At 36.1% G+C, this 16,403-nt stretch overlaps 1 protein-coding gene across 1 annotated transcript; it reads left to right on the forward strand.

Moving 5' to 3' along the window:
* The first annotated feature begins 1,007 nt into the window (after nt 1–1,007).
* Nucleotides 1,008–10,008, forward strand: LOC114356574 (uncharacterized). Its single transcript, XM_028309788.1, has 4 exons — nt 1,008–1,035; nt 5,822–5,965; nt 6,050–7,143; nt 9,925–10,008. Exons 1-4 carry the CDS (start codon nt 1,008–1,010, stop codon nt 10,006–10,008), a joined length of 1,350 nt encoding a protein of 449 aa, XP_028165589.1.
* Nucleotides 10,009–16,403: the final 6,395 nt, after the last annotated feature.

Here is a 16,403-nt window from a genome sequence, read left to right on the forward strand (position 1 = left end):
TGTGTGTGCGTATAATCGATAAAATGGCGCGATAACCGCTTATCGCGCATCCTAGGCCTACAGAGGTAGATGAGCTTAAGATGCTTTGACAAAGTCTATTAAGTCCGTTTTTAAAGATAATTAATATCAGTCACATTATTTCAAAACTCATCAAACTGTTCCATGGACATTTATAACTAAAATTATAGACACATTAAGCTTGTTCGATGCATCTTAGGCACAGCTCCAGTGTCAGTGTGACTCAATTTCACTTTTGGGACATCCTGTATTTAATAAAAAAAAATCAGACTATACAGTTCTGTTGCAAAATCGAACTTATTGCAACCACATAAGGTGCTCTATGCTTACCTTGATGTGCCGTCCGTTGATACTGCGGTGTTCGGTGTGTAAAGTAGGTAAATTTTTGTAGGATTTGGGCTAGCCTCGATCGTTGGTATACCTAATGGAATTTTGCTGTCGGAAAAAAAAGGAGTTTCAACGTTCACTAAAACCACACTTTTTCCGATTTAGCATGTTGTTACTACATAGTAAATTATACATATTAGGAGACATGAGGTGTACTAGCCATTTTTGTTTTACATAATAATTATTATTAATAATACAAATCAGGCCCCATAACATTACCTGCTTCTGAAGCAACACCCACTTTTTTGAGACGAAATGTCAATGCTCATGCTAAATGTGTTTCCGTCCAATAAAGAAGATTACTTTGATTTATTACAACTGAAAATATTAATAGGTATTATGCAAATTCAATTTATATCAGCTTTCAATATATCCAGACCGTAATTCCGAAAATATAATGGGATTAATACACAGCGCTTATGAAAGCCCGCCGTTGTCTACAAGTTTGGCGCGCTACCAAAATATTACAATTTAGACAATCCTCATGCGCGGGGAGGCGTGAAATTAAAAATATAAATATCGTGAGATACCACAACTGGTTAATCCGAGCAGGGAGATTATTACAAAACTGTAATCATGACGCGACCTTAGCCGCGCTAACAATGCTGCCACCCCAGCGGCAGTTTAAAGGTAACAAACAGCCCATTTAAATTGGCGAATCAGTAATAGCAAGATAGCCCGACTGATAAGCAAGCTGAAGTGGCAATTGGCAGGACACATAGCATGCAGAACTGACTGCCGATAGGGCAGCAGCAACTGGGAAGCGCAACATGGGACGCCCACACCCAAAGTTGGACAGATAACCTCATAAAGGTTTCAGGGAGACGCTGAATGTGAACCGATGCCAACCGACAAATATGGAAATTATTGGCCTGACTGAAATCATTGGCATTGCTGAACATGGCCAATGGCCTATGTCTAATGTGGCTGAAATAATGATCGGCCGTAAGCTTGCTGTATCTCATTTCTTCTTCAGGCTAACTTTCAGAGATACTTTAAGAATGTTTGAAAGTGAAACTAAGGCTCAGAACAGACGGTGAAACGCAAGTGCAACGAAACTCCAACTTTCTGATGTTTCTGATTAATTAAACTGAAACTGAAAGTTTCAAACTGGTCGCGTCATGTGTGGTCTCTCAACAGACGCTATGGCAGAAACTTAGATGCAACTCAAAAGTAACTAGCATTTGCAGTTTCGTTGCAGTTGCGTTTCACCGTCTGTTCTGGGCCTAAGACTAGGGTTTCTGCTCGAGCCTTCTCGAACTCGAGAAAACTCGAGAAATTTGGCTTCACTCGAGACGAGAAAAAAATGACCGGAGCTCGAGAATTCTCGAGTTTCGATTTTGAAGCTTTAATAGTCTTGAAAGCCTGTTTTCTTAGACAAAAGTAAGTTTTTAATTATTTAATAGGTTAACGTTGCTTTTAGACTGGCCTAGTCTTCCTTTTTTAACTGATTTGATTTGCAATTAATGATCTCAATCGAAACTAAGTAATAATGTTTACCTACCTATTCATTATGTATGTTTAACTCTGACTGATTTAAAGACCGAAAATTTTGCTAACTGTCTGTTAGGTTAGGTACTCGTGCCTTCTCGTAAAGTTTATTCAAGTCGTTGTCCTAAAGAAATTTAAAAAATATTAAAGTGCTTTTTTGTTTATAAAAAAAACTATTTATCGTAATTTTGCTATTTGGACTTGTGTCCTTTGGAAAACAAGTGATTCAATTGTAGCTCCAGATTTTTATTGTTAGTTATCCTTATAGTACACGCTAGTTTATGACTTTTGTTCCTTTAGTTAATTACTAAGTTATAATTATTAGTTAATATTAATTATGAAAGAAGATTTCGTTTTTTGTTTGTTTTCTTACCAAAATAAGTGGTACTAAATTCTAATATTGATTGTTGTGCATTAAAGTAGGTATATTAGATTAAAAAACCTGTGTTTTTATTAAATTTCAACCTATTTCAACAGTTTTAATTTAAAGACTCGAGACCCGAGAAAACTCGAGACTTTCGCCTCGAGAATTCCCGAAACTCGAGAAAAAAAATAGGTCGAGAAGTCAGAAACCCTACCTAAGACATATTATTGTGACTTGCTTTCGTTCTTGCGAAGTGGGCTTACTAGTTTTACTGGGCTGTACCTCAAGCGGTATTAATGCTGAGTTACATAAACACACGAGGGGACGGTCAACAAAGCCTGTAAAAAAATTCGCAGTGCATGTGGATTCAACATCGAACCTTATAACGATGCCGTAAGATGTATTTTAGCAGATTTATTTCTAATATTATGATATAAAATCTAAAGATCATAATTTCATTAGAATGGAATGCTTAGCATCTATTATACGCTCATGCGAGCGTCACTACTAATGGATATTGTTTCTGATTGCCCCGTTAATATTTTACAAAGAATTCACTGAAGCTGATAATAAGCTTTTGATATTCATAAAAGTAGAAGAAAAGCCAATATAGTTACTGTATTTTAAACTTTTAGCAAAAAAAGGCTTTAATGAAGGTATTTTTACTCAATAATAAACTTAAATAGGTATGTGATTGGTTCAAATATCAAATTGAGCCAATTTACTGATGAAAGACCACTCTTTGAATCATTGTAAAAGTCTATATGTCATTTAATGAATAGTCAAACCAATTCATATCAGAAAGTTGGAGATTCTGAAAGGACACTTATTTAGTAGTACCTACTTTATGTACTCGTACCTATATCAATTTATGGCATATCCAGTTAACCTCTTTTTATGGTTTATCTTAATCTAGATTCATAACCCGTGGGTAAATTACATTTAAATTGGCTATGGGCCGATCGAGGAATAAATAAAGCTTTGATCTCCCGATTAATTAACAAACAATAATGGCATCCATATTTCCCTTGATTCATATCGTAACTAATGAATGCGGATGAGAAATGCAGATTATATTTTAACTAAAAACTGTACTTATCGAGTTGAAGCGAGAAGTAGTGTTGGAAAGTAATAGATAGAATCGTTTCTAGTTTTATCGATAAACATTTCCTATCAATAGGCAATTAGGCATACTTAGTAACGATAACATTGAAATCATCAATATCTGTAGGCCTAGAATGCGCGCCGCGATAAGCGGTTATCATGCCATTTTATCGATTTTTCCAATACATTTTGACGTCGATAAAGTATATCACGGCACGCATCCTAGCCCTTTTGGTAACGTTATACAGTCCTCTCAACTTAAGCTGAGAATTGCATTTGTGTGAGTGCACACCGATAGTTTAGAGTGGCAATCGGCTTGAAGCGCGGCGCGTCCCGCGCGTGGTTTATTATAGCAAGCGGCCTGAAGCGCGGCGCGTCCGCCACGCACCGCTTCCTTGTCGCTCACATACTTCACTTCACCCCCGGTACTGGTAGCAGATAGGTACGTGTAATTTTATGTAATTGTGTTCCAAATATTAGTGAAATGGCTCCTACTGTAAGTGAATTTCCTGTACGAAATCCATTAACACCTTTGCTGCGGCAGTAACTTTCTAATACTTTCCATTCCTTCGGTACAAGGTCAGAAAACCTGGTATTAAAACTTACGTTGTGGCGGCACAAGGCTTAAAGACCTTGTAATATTTAAGATATATTAATTTTATTTTTGGCTTCATGTTAATAGATGTTGTGTTTTTTTTTCTTTGAATATTAATAATAATGCATTTATTGACATACACCTGAAGGCGTTCGTGAATAACTTGTTTAGTATAAAAATTATAGCTATATTCAAAATACAAGGCTTATGCACCCTGTGCCGCACTGAAGTAGGGAAGTCTGGTGGGTATTTTAGAGATGTGAAATACAAATATCGATAGTTTAAATTAAGTTTTAATAAAAATTAAAAAAAAGTAACAAACAAAGATGTTTTAATAATTTAGTCTAAATATTTTACAAATAAGACATACGTGCATGAATAGTAAAATAAGCTATTTTAAAGAAAACATATTTTATTATTTAATAACGTTTAGTTACAACTTCAAATGTTTGTCACGAAAAACATTACTTAAATTAGCAATAAATCGTGTAGCAAATTAAATTATAATCAATTTGCAGTTTTGTTTGTTTCTCTTGACGCCATGTCAACATGTGCGTTTCTTACGAATGCGAGGCAACACTGGCTGCACGAAGCTAGCGTGGGGTGCGGTACCAGGTGCGCAGGGTACAAGGTGCTTCGACCTGGTTTCGCATTGTGAAGACATTTTATTACTTCCGTGCGGTACCAGGTCTAAAAACCTGGTATTAAGGTAGGTACATCATTACATTCTATTTTAAGAATACATCATAGATATATATTCATCACTTTCCTACACCGGACCCAATTGAAGTTATGCCTTTCGCACGACAAGGAAGACTATAATTTTCTTAGCCGCACGGTAAGCGAGACGTACACAAGGTCTATAGACCTGGTTTCGCACTCAACGTGTTAANAGCACTGGCTTAAGTTTAGAGACACCTTTATTTCTTTAATACACTCTAGACAAGATATGGATAACATAAATAAATTACATTATCTTCACGCTTCTCTTAAAGGCAGCGCTTTGCTCATTATTGATAATTTAGATTTTAAAGCAGATAATTATGAAGCTGCTTGGAAGTTGCTATGCAATAGATACGATAATAAACGATTGTTAGTGAACAACCACGTTCAAGCATTATTTAATATTGAACGCATGCAAAAAGAATCTTTCACATCTATTCGCCATCTTATAGACGTAACTAATAAAAACTTGCGTGCCTTAGCTTCTTTGGATCAACCCACTCAGCACTGGGACACTTTGGTCATTCATATGATCTCTGAAAAGTTAGATAGTGTTACCTACAGAGTTTGGGAAGAGCATAGAAACACATTATCTGATTCTCCGTCTTTAAAGATATTTATTCAATTTCTCAGTAATAGAGCAGACTTATTGGAGACCATACAAGAAAAAGGTAACATGCATAATAATAATTCATACAAACAAAATACTTATTTTCTAACACAAAATACAAACAATAATAAAAATAGCACTTATCCTAATAATAATAAATCAAATAATAATCAAAACATAAAATCAAATCAAAATAATTATAATCAGAAGTCTTTTAAATGTTCTCTTTGCAATGAAAGTCATTATTTATTTAACTGTGAAACATTCAGGTCCCTTTCAGTTGAGGAGAGAATTAAAAAGGCCAAAGAGACAAAAGTGTGTCTTAATTGTCTGCGTCCTGGTCATTATGAAATTAAATGCACTCTAGTCCCTTGTCGGTACTGTAAAAAGAGACACAACACACTTTTGCATCTACATGAGCCAGAACCTACTCCTATAACCGCCATTCCAGTCAATGTAAATCATTTTGCTAATGATTCGAATGGTCTTACACAGTTTACTACTCCTGCGCATGTATTACTATCCACAGCGATCGTGCGGGTGTTGGACGGCAGCGGCGCCGCGCACTCCGCGCGCCTCCTGCTCGACAACGGAAGTACCGCGAACATTGTGACGCAGTCGTTGTGCGGTAAGCTGGGTCTGTCGCGCCGCGATGCGTACTCCATGGTGACAGGTATTAATAAAAATATTTCTCAGTGTACACAGTCTTGCAGCCTTACTATAATGTCAAATCATGACGACTTTAAATTTACTGTAGATTGTCTTATATTACCTGACATCACCAAATGTTTACCGTCTTCCTTCATAGACTTAGAAAGCATTCCTATTCCCAAAGGAATTCAACTTGCTGACCCCACCTTTAATATACCATCTGTCATAGACATATTAGTAGGGGCAGAAGTCTTTTGGTCCGTTCTGGGCAATAATCATATTGACTTGGGTAAAGATCAACCCAAGTTATATGAAACGAAACTGGGTTGGTTAGTGTCTGGGCGTGTGGCCCGTCTTAAACACTCTTCTCCTTCGCCCGTTTGCAATTTTTTAAACGAGCAAACCAATCCAGACTTAACTCGTTTCTGGGAATTAGACACTGTAGCAGCCAAGCACTCCTTATCCCCTGAAGAGCGTGCCTGTGAGAAAAGCTTCCTCTTAAACACCAAACGCAAGGATGACGGTCGCTTCGTTGTGACTATGCCGCTGAAGGAAGACCCTTCAGTCTTGGGCGATTCGTTTCAACAGGCAAAGTGCCGTTTTCTATCCTTAGAACGTAGGTTCAGTAGAGATCCCGTATTTAAAGGCATGTACTTAGATTTTATGCTCGAATATGAGCGCTTGAATCACATGACTGAAAATAGGGAGCCTTCAGCTAGCTGTCTTCAACAGAGTCAACAATATTTTTTACCGCATCACGGTGTACTTCGCGAGGCGAGCACTACCACGAAGCTCCGAACGGTCTTCGACGCTTCAGCCGCCACTACTTCCGGTTTGTCGCTTAATAGCATCTTAATGGTTGGTCCCACTGTACAAGAAGATCTTTTTTCCATTCTTATTCGCTTTCGGCAGCATAAATATGTCGTAACTGGCGACATCGAGAAAATGTACAGGGCTATTGAACTCGATCCTTCCCAACGTCCCCTTCAACAAATAATTTTTCGCACCGATGTTAAGGAGCCCTTAAAAACCTACACTCTTAACACAGTTAGCTTTGGTACTGCATGTGCCCCTTATTTAGCCACCAAGTGTTTGGTTAGTTTAGCATCGAGTGCTCAGGACGAGGACGTGAAACAGGCTATTAAGCGAGACTTCTACGTCGACGACTATTTAGGAGGCTCATCTTCTATAGAGGACACGGTAAGAATTTGCAAAGGCGTCATAGCCACGTTAGAAAGTGCCAAATTTCATCTTAGAAAATTCAAATCAAATAGTCAAAAAATACTTGACCAAATTTCACCTTCCTCCCCTGAATTAACTGAAGTATTAAATTTATCAGATATTGATTTAAATTCAAATTCTAAAACACTTGGATTAAATTGGATTTGTAGTACAGATTTTTTGTCTTTCTCTATTGATATTAATTTAAATAGTAAAGTAACTAAACGGCACATACTTTCAGTTATTAGTCAGATATTTGACCCTTTAGGCCTTGTAGGTCCATGTGTCGTTGAAGCTAAAATTATCATGCAAAGTTTATGGATAAAACAATGCACATGGGACGAGGAAGTTTGTCATGAAATAAAAAAATCATGGTTAGCCTTTGCAAATACACTGCCCTTTCTTAATCAATTAAAAATACCTCGTTGGATACTCACAAACAACTCCGTGACGCACGAAGTTCACGTCTTTTCAGACGCTTCAGAACGAGCGTACGGAGTATGTATATACATACGTTCAATCGATAATTCAGGGTCAATCAAAGTTTATTTGCTCACTTCAAAAAGTAGAGTAGCACCCATCAAGCCCCTTAGCATTCCTCGTTTGGAGCTGTCCGCTGCTTTACTGGCCACTAGACTGTGTACAAAGGTTCAATATTAGTGAAATGGCTCCTACTGTAAGTGAATTTCCTGTACGAAATCCATTAAGCAGCCAAGTGAAAGAAATTTTATGCAAATTGAATACGTATTTTAAAGGTGTGAACGAAAAGTTTTTAGTCTGTTTTTATTTTGTAATTTTATAAAGTTTGTCTTTTTGTTGTATTTTATAAGGCTGGCTGGACGCCCTCTCTATAAACGGTGCTCGCAGAATATCAGCGTCGAGGTACTTCGTGCCTTGGCATATGCTGAGCGAGGACCTGTTTTTATTTATTTATTTATTTAAAAGGATGTGTCAAGTGTCGTTACATCGGCCCAATTGGTAGCAAGTGTTTTATAGACTTCCTTTTAATAAAACATTAATTTTATTTGTATGTGTTTTACTAACGGTACTTTTGGCGATCACTCACACAAATGCAATTCTCAGCTTAAGTTGATAGGACTGTAATACAATCAATGTCGTGAATTTTATCGCCATTTTAAGGTAGTCAAATTATGTTTTACTACCTAGCAATAATTTATACTACAAAACTTTATCAATATTTACTACTGTTTAAGGATTGATTTCTTTTTGTTTGCTTAAATTATCTGCTCTCTATCGACTGATTAGTTAAATTCTATCGATATTTGACTATAGATAGGCAACACCTGTCGCAACACTAACGAAGAGCATATTTATTGATTAAAAGTTTCCGGTCTTCTTCATTGTTCTGCTGCACAACTTTAATTAAATGGTACTGCATTAACAATTTTGCATGCATCCGAGGATGTGAATTGCTCAAATTGAATTTTAGTGCTATTATTCCGTCAAGTTACCTGCGCATTGATTAAAACTAATTTAATTAAGCTAGTTTCAGTTTTGAACGCTTTGAAGTGGAGTGATTTATGCGAATTATTGTAACTTTGTACCATCTCTCTGTGTAGTGTAACACCTTTTCTGTCTAGGTAGGCTAAAGCGATTACATACTAAACTAATAACTAAGTTCACCTTTAATTACAGTTGTATCTATTTTGGCAACAAAGAAAATAGTTGTTGACAAACTAAACAAAACATAGCATATAACTACTTATGCAGGGACTTAACCAACGTTGATGTTAGTAATTTGAATTTTGTGATAAATATTGTACCTACTTATATGCTTAAATCTAACTTGTCTGCTCATACTTTTTGATACGTATTATAAGGGTACCGTTAGCGTCCAAAGTAGACATTAGACATTTTTTTTTAGATCTAGTTCCTGAAAACACCTGACCGTAGATCATTAACTAGTCTACGATTATACCTGAAAACATAAGGGTTGTCATGTAAATATGACGCTGACCATACCTGGAGGTATTCCCTTACATCTGACCGTATAAATTAACCAGTCTACAATTATTTCTGAAAACATAAGGGTTGTTATTAAATGTAAATATGACGTTGACCATACCTGGAGGTGTTCCCTTACACCTGACCGTACATCATCAACTAGTCTACGATTACAAGGCGTCGCGCGTCTAATAAATGACGCAATACATCATGACGCATTAGGGTGCGTTCTCATTAGTGAGAGCGCCGCGAATGTACTCGATACAAACCGTAATAAATAATCCCTAGCATTTTGCGTAAGTACTTTGTGTTATTACTATTGCCTATGTAAGAATGTTCATGGTAATCGTCAGACTTTGATGAAAATTCTTATTGGATGACAAGCGGTACTTTCCTATTTGTTTTGTTCTAGTTTTAACATCATTTTGTACTCAATCGAAAATAATACAAATACTGTTCCTACGAGAGGCTAGTGAAATGCAGTTTTAATTTTAGGCAACATATTTTGCATTTGTGACAACGCTTCCAAAAAAATTATCGACCACTGGTATAATTTCGTCGCACACGTAGCTCAGTTACGGGTACGAAGTTCTGTCACTTTAAAAATCACCTGTTTAATCAGCTTCGACAATATTTTGATACCTCCTTATCCATATACTTTAGTTAGAGTTGCGAGCATTTACTACAAAACATTTACGGCTGGTTACCACCGAGTTGATCGTAGTCCGTTCGTGATCGTGACAAACCTATCCAAATGTACGCTCACCCTTACATTGTGTTTCAGTGACGTTGCAGGTGCGAGATTTTAAGTTGCTTCGCGACAAGGCTGCGCGTGATTTACAATGCACCACGTCCTCCGCCGAGTTACCGCGAGATTAACGTTGCAGCATAAATCAAGTAATACAATATGCACTTACTTATTAAAGCTGGGAGACAAATCGGCCGCTTTCAGGATTGAGATGAAATGTTTACCCTCAAAATAGGTAGAAACACATAGGTACCTACATTTTACTTTAAATTAAGTTATTCAAGAATCAAGATGTGCAAGCAGTGCGTATCTAGTTGGTCAAACAAATATCACAACGCTACTCGGATCAACACTTCTCAGATTCAGTATGCTTAAGCTTATCATGCGTTTATATTATTACCTAATGTGCTCGCTGGCAACTGCGTAAAAAAATACTTGACATTACAGAAGTATAGCGCCCCTAGTACTATAGGTTACTCTCAAGAATTAAAATCATCATAGTTTTTATTAACGCACTCGCCAGCGATGACGTATATTAAAAACTTATGCTATTAATGTTGATCGAATTCAATGCGTAATCACCCTTATTTACAAAGAAGTTATAATAATATTGAGTTTAAAATTGTCAGGATTTTTGTTAAGCATTTGGCGCTTGTTTTATCCAAACCGGACGAAACCTCGACGCATTGTGCCCACGTAGAGTTAAAATTTTGTGTAACCTTGCATGCATTTTTGCAGTTTTAAACCACTGTCCGTGCTCAGGTCAAGTTTTTTCGGTTTTTTACTGCAACTGAAAAAGGTTTACGTCATATTTATGTGTATGTCAAAGCGGCCATTGTGCTTGAAACTTACGGCACAGTTTTTTGGTGATGTTGATATTTTAGTAAAGTCAAGTTTTATTATTTAAAGCTGAAAAAATTAGTTAACTACTAATGATACTTTTATTTCATTATTTTTAAACCATCATCAGTCAGACACGTTCTAAATACGGCGCTTGCATTGTGCATTGCTCCTGTCAAGTTGGTTTCCAAGGAACTTTAGTAGGAAAAAATAAAATGTGCTTCTACATTTTATTTAACATTAACTTTGTTTATTATTTTATTTTAATGCTGTATTAAATATTTGATAAGTACATCTAATTAATTAGAATTAAGAATATGTAGGACTTAAAAAGTTTTGAAAATAATACGCCATGCGTAGTAGAATTTGAAACGACAAACCGCAATGTTTTCTTTGTTATACGGTTTCTAAGCCTGCTTTACTGCTGACCGCTGGCGATGCTCTTTCGGGTGCCATCTATTATTGCGGACAGGTTTATTGTGGCCAATAAACCAGCATCGATATTTCAGTCCAAGCCACACGCTGTGCATGTACATTAAGTTATCTCACATTAAAGACAAATCATACTGGTAATAAATGTTTAAATTTTAATGAAAAAATTATTTATGCCCGTTTTTACGATCATTCCCTAATTTTTAAGTGACCCATATGAATATAAAATTCATATTATTTGTTATCATAGGGGTCACTTAAAAATTTGGGATTGATGATGAAAACGGGCATTAAACTATCATAAAATCTTAAAATAATAACTATTTTTCATTCGAAACAAATAGTATTTACCTAAATCAGGCGGCCATTTTATTGAAACAATTTACTTTGTAAATAGAACTGGCCGCTGTCCTCTAATTCAGAAAAACAAAAACCACGAAACAAAAGAAAAAAAACACGCACCGCAACGCAAAAAACAAAAGAATTCATAAAATGTCAGAAATGCGACGTCAGAATAAAAAAGTTTTCCACTAGCGCGGTGCGTATCGTAGATATCACGTAATATAGACGTGGTTTTATGATGTCGCACATAGTGTTTGTTTGGCTAATCGATAGGTAGAGCGCCCCCGTAGTACCGCACCATGATACAGTCAAAATTAAAAATGAGCAGTAACTCAACTTAGGGCCATATATTAACGGCATTTGTTATTTTTTATAAACTCTGTTAGTTTTCTTTTTCATATTTGCACAATCAAGCCTAAAATGGATTCTTTGATGAATTTTGGATCTTATAAATAAAAATAAATGTTGTCTCAAACAATTACTTTTGATGTGTAGGTAGGTATTGAAATGAGTAACCCGATATGAAGATTTTGGCATTATTAAGTTTTCAAGAGCATAAACAAAACTAACGTGCTGTCGTCAGAACTATGGAGCCAATCCATTTACAATAATATTAAGTTTCAATCCCTTAATCATTTTAAAATCTTAATAACATTATGTTTTAGTAGCCGCATGTTTAAGGAGTATATTATAAAATTGATCATTCTGATGCTTAAATTTGTCTTTCGGTACGTATTTGAAAAACTGAATCATTCCGTAGGGATATTGCGTGAAAGTATATTTTGAGTGCTTTGCATGCTTTCTTTACTTACTATAATCTATACTGTGGTCGCACCCAAGCGCGTTGATCCTAATCCAATATAGAATGGCACTCCCAGCCCTCGATCACTCTATTCTCGGACCGTATTATGTGTCTCGACGTCATAAGCTATACAGCCTCAGAAAAAGGGTACTTAACTAGTAATTAGTATTAAGTTTCTAGGCAAATGTGAGTAGATTAAATGCGATGTCCATTCATAACGACATTATTAACTGCTTTTAAAATATGACCTTAATTTCTAACGACCGGATTTAAGGGTTGTGGAAAGTGCCTGGATGCTGGCAGCACAGCACTGGTCGTTGGTCGTTGCGGAAGGCCTTTGTTTAGCAGTGGACGTCATTTTTGCCGAAGAAGGCATGTTTGTCGAAGCACATACTAATGGCTTCCATGCCATCCTTCGGAAAAGGGCAGCCTCTATGCTGGGCCGTGTGCGTGGGAGCTCCAACGACATTCTGCGCGTTGTAGCTGGTCGAGTAGACGGTTCATTTATCACGCAGTGGGTTCGGCTGCATGTGTAAAATTTAATAGGTTTTATTTTTATGAACTAGGCTGTTTTTTGGCTTTTAAATATTTTCTCCTTAATGTAGGTACTTAAGCATTTTTAATATCTGAAATAAATTATTATTTATTATTTGCCTGAAACGACGATGACGAAAATAAAACCTTAAAAGATTAGAGGCACTGCTATTTTCATTGTTTGATTTTTCGAGAAATCTCTCTCAATTTACGTTTTTCCTGATACGAGTTTCTACGTTCTACATATTTGTCTAATGATATCTACAGCAAAAGTTCACGCAACCACTAGCGGTATGATTTAGTTATTTAATTTTGTGGGTGCACCTAAACGGAAAACTAAAGCACTGAAATTCAGCCCTAGTATCTTGAAATGACCAGCACAGCGCCACGCATTACGCCTCGCCGCATCTTTAATCTTAAAACATATTTATAACCCATTACCTGCTTTCTGAAATTAAAGTAGCTAATAATAGCACAAATCCGTTTATCGTTTCCACACACCTCATAATTACGTTAATAAATGCTTTGTATTCATTATAATGTTGACGTTTAACGCTAATTAGAGCACTCAAATGTCTTCGTTAGTTCTCACTGTTGATCCCCAATAATCCATCCGTGGCAAATTTCGCGTCTACTTATAACAAAGTAAATAGTTACACTGTTATACTACTCGCAGTCGTTAATTGGGGTTTTCATAGAGCATTGCAGCGAACCAATCGAGTACTGATATCGAACATCTAATCGAAAACATCGATATTCAAATCGACTTAATTGTTTTGATTCAATATTATTAATACTGTCAACATTATTAGTTTTAGTATCATTATAATAAATCTGTACACCAATGATGCAAGCGGCGCAGGACCGGTCTTTGTGGAAATCCTTGGGGGAGGCCTTTGTCCAGCAGTGGACGTCTTTCGGCTGAAACGACGACACCAATGTTATCTTGCAATTATTTTTAAAATTAACTGTACCTAGATTTTCAAATGTAAAATGAACAAACGCGTATTCTCGAGCTTGTTATTTTAGTTCATGAATCTCGTTACAGTTTATAATGATGTTATCGCTGTTGCAATACAGAATGTAATTTCATTTAATGATTAATTTGATACTAATATGGAGTTTGACAGATATTTAACAACGATTGTTAAAGTTAAAGTGTACGATGGTGCAACTCAGCTTTATTTTTGTAAATTGCTAACACTGAAATTGACCATTTTCATTTTATGCGAGGCTGAAACACAGAAGTTATTTGAAACAAATAGAAGTTTTGAAGTTATTTGTAACATTTTACACTAGTAGTGAGCTAATTAAATTTTATCGATAATAAAGGAAACCATCCATCCCTACCAGCTCGAGACGACGAATAATGTTTACGTAACAACAAAACGGTCTGAATAGCAAGATGAGTAACAGCACTGTCTGTAATTAACATTATAATTATAGGCGGCTAATTGCCTCAGTGTTCGCCTTGAGTATCAAACGCGTGACGGCGTCAAGGGGCGCCTTGACAGAATAATATGACATTTAATTATGGCGATTACCGCCGCAAAAGGGGCGGCCATCCACCATTACGTTTTTGTTGCTAATTATTTTCAAAATCATGAATATGTCTCAAAGGGAATGGGGGAATAATAAAGTATTCAGACGTCGTTTCCAAGTGAAATAATAATAACATCAAAAGGATAAGCGTGCTGTCAAGTTTGGCCTTTAGCACCTGAAGGATTGCCGTTTCAAATTTGAATAATACATTCAAACGTAAGAAGTCACAATGTACATTGCACATTGAACATAGGTAAGAACTATGTTTCAAATTATTATGACTAGAATGAACTCTAATTTTATAAATAACAAAATTGTGTAGGTACCTATTTAATATTATACACGTTGTCATTTAAATCTTGGCATCCTTTTAAACTAAGACATATTACATTCCCTGAATATGAGACAAATCCCATGTAGTCTTAGTTTAAAAGGATACCAACGATTTAAATGTCATACTGTATACATTCCATACATCATAATCAGATCATTTAGTCGACTCTACTGCAAAAGGACAACCCTCTTTAATTTATCAGAGGCATGGAGGATTTGACTTACACTCCCCTTACCTAAATACCCCGTATTTATTTTCATAAGAATTTAAATGCAATGGCATATGCGTATTTAAATATCCTCAAGGAACAATATATAAAACGAATGGGGAACGAACAAGGAACAAGGTGGAATAATAAGGCAGCTTCAGTACGTAATAAGCCCCTTGTACCACGTAAGAAATGAAGCTCATATACAAAGCAGGGACATATTATTTTTATTTTTCTTCCCCAAGTTTTACGCGGAGAAAAATTCTCGAGTCAAATACGATGATGAAACTTGTAAACTTTTAATTAGTGTCTCGTTTTCAGCCTTTGGATTGTTTACTGTATTTTTCCGTGCAGTATTTTTACACAGTCAATATCCTCACGTAACTTTCAAGATAAATAAACAAAAGTAATCTTAAATTCCTAAAAATTACAAAAAGCTCCAATAACTTTTTGCATCAGCACAATTTTGAGGTAATCTGTGGGTTACTAACAAACTAAACTCTCATTTTAACCTGTTAACTCCTACTTTTAAACTCACCGCCACTAATCTCACAGCGTTAATTAGCAAGTGCATGTTATAAGCACTTCATATCCCTGCGCTTTTCGCCAGCGTCTCTCACACTCGAACAACTCAAACAAAAACCTATAACGAGGAAAGTTTCCGACATAGTCGCAGCACGCACAGTAAGTAACGGCAACTAATACTAGCTCTTAGTACCGTTCAGCGGAGTGCGAGGGATGAATTGAATAGGTTTTCATATTAAACGGAATTCGACGGTTCATTTATTTCCAGTTCGTGCTAACCTGTAGAAGAGCTGAAGAAGATATAAAAGCATATGATTGTGCTTGACATGCCTAGATTCACAGATATTATCTATGTATTTGAGTTCTTATAAAAAAGATACCATATTTTAGCTATTTAAACTTTCAGGCTGAGTCCCTGTGGTATTTTGGTGTCGTATTTTGTTCGTGCATTTATTTTAGGTAGCCGAGCGGTAAAAGTTGCAACTTGCAAGGCAGGTTTTTTTTAAATGGTGAGAATATTTTAAAAATAGTTTTGTATAATTAATTTGTTTTTAAGAATGCGTGAGAATGTTATATGAGCTATATGTGAGCATAAACTTGACATCTCTGCAGCCATTTCTTGCATAAAGTCACAACTCAAACAAAAACCTGTATCGAGCAAAGTTCCCGCCGCCATAGTCGGGCACGCACTTGTCAATAACGGCAAGCAAGCTATTCAGCTGAGTGCGAGAGATGAATAGCTTTTCATATTAAACTGGATTCGACGGTTCATTGATTTCCAATTCGTACCTCCCATGCAGTGACATGGGAGGTTTTAGAACATTAGGGTTAAAATCGAGAATGTCTTTTAAGTTTTAGTAGAATAGTGTAATGTACGTCATAGATACGTCATAATAATTAACCAGTAAATGTGTGTTGACACTTCTTCTTCTTCTACTGGTCTAAACTGAATAAATACTTTTGATTT

The sequence above is a fragment of the Ostrinia furnacalis genome, unplaced genomic scaffold, assembly GCF_004193835.3.
Source record: "Ostrinia furnacalis isolate ACB-3 unplaced genomic scaffold, ASM419383v2 OfSCF2833, whole genome shotgun sequence".
Classification (NCBI taxonomy): domain Eukaryota; kingdom Metazoa; phylum Arthropoda; class Insecta; order Lepidoptera; family Crambidae; genus Ostrinia; species Ostrinia furnacalis.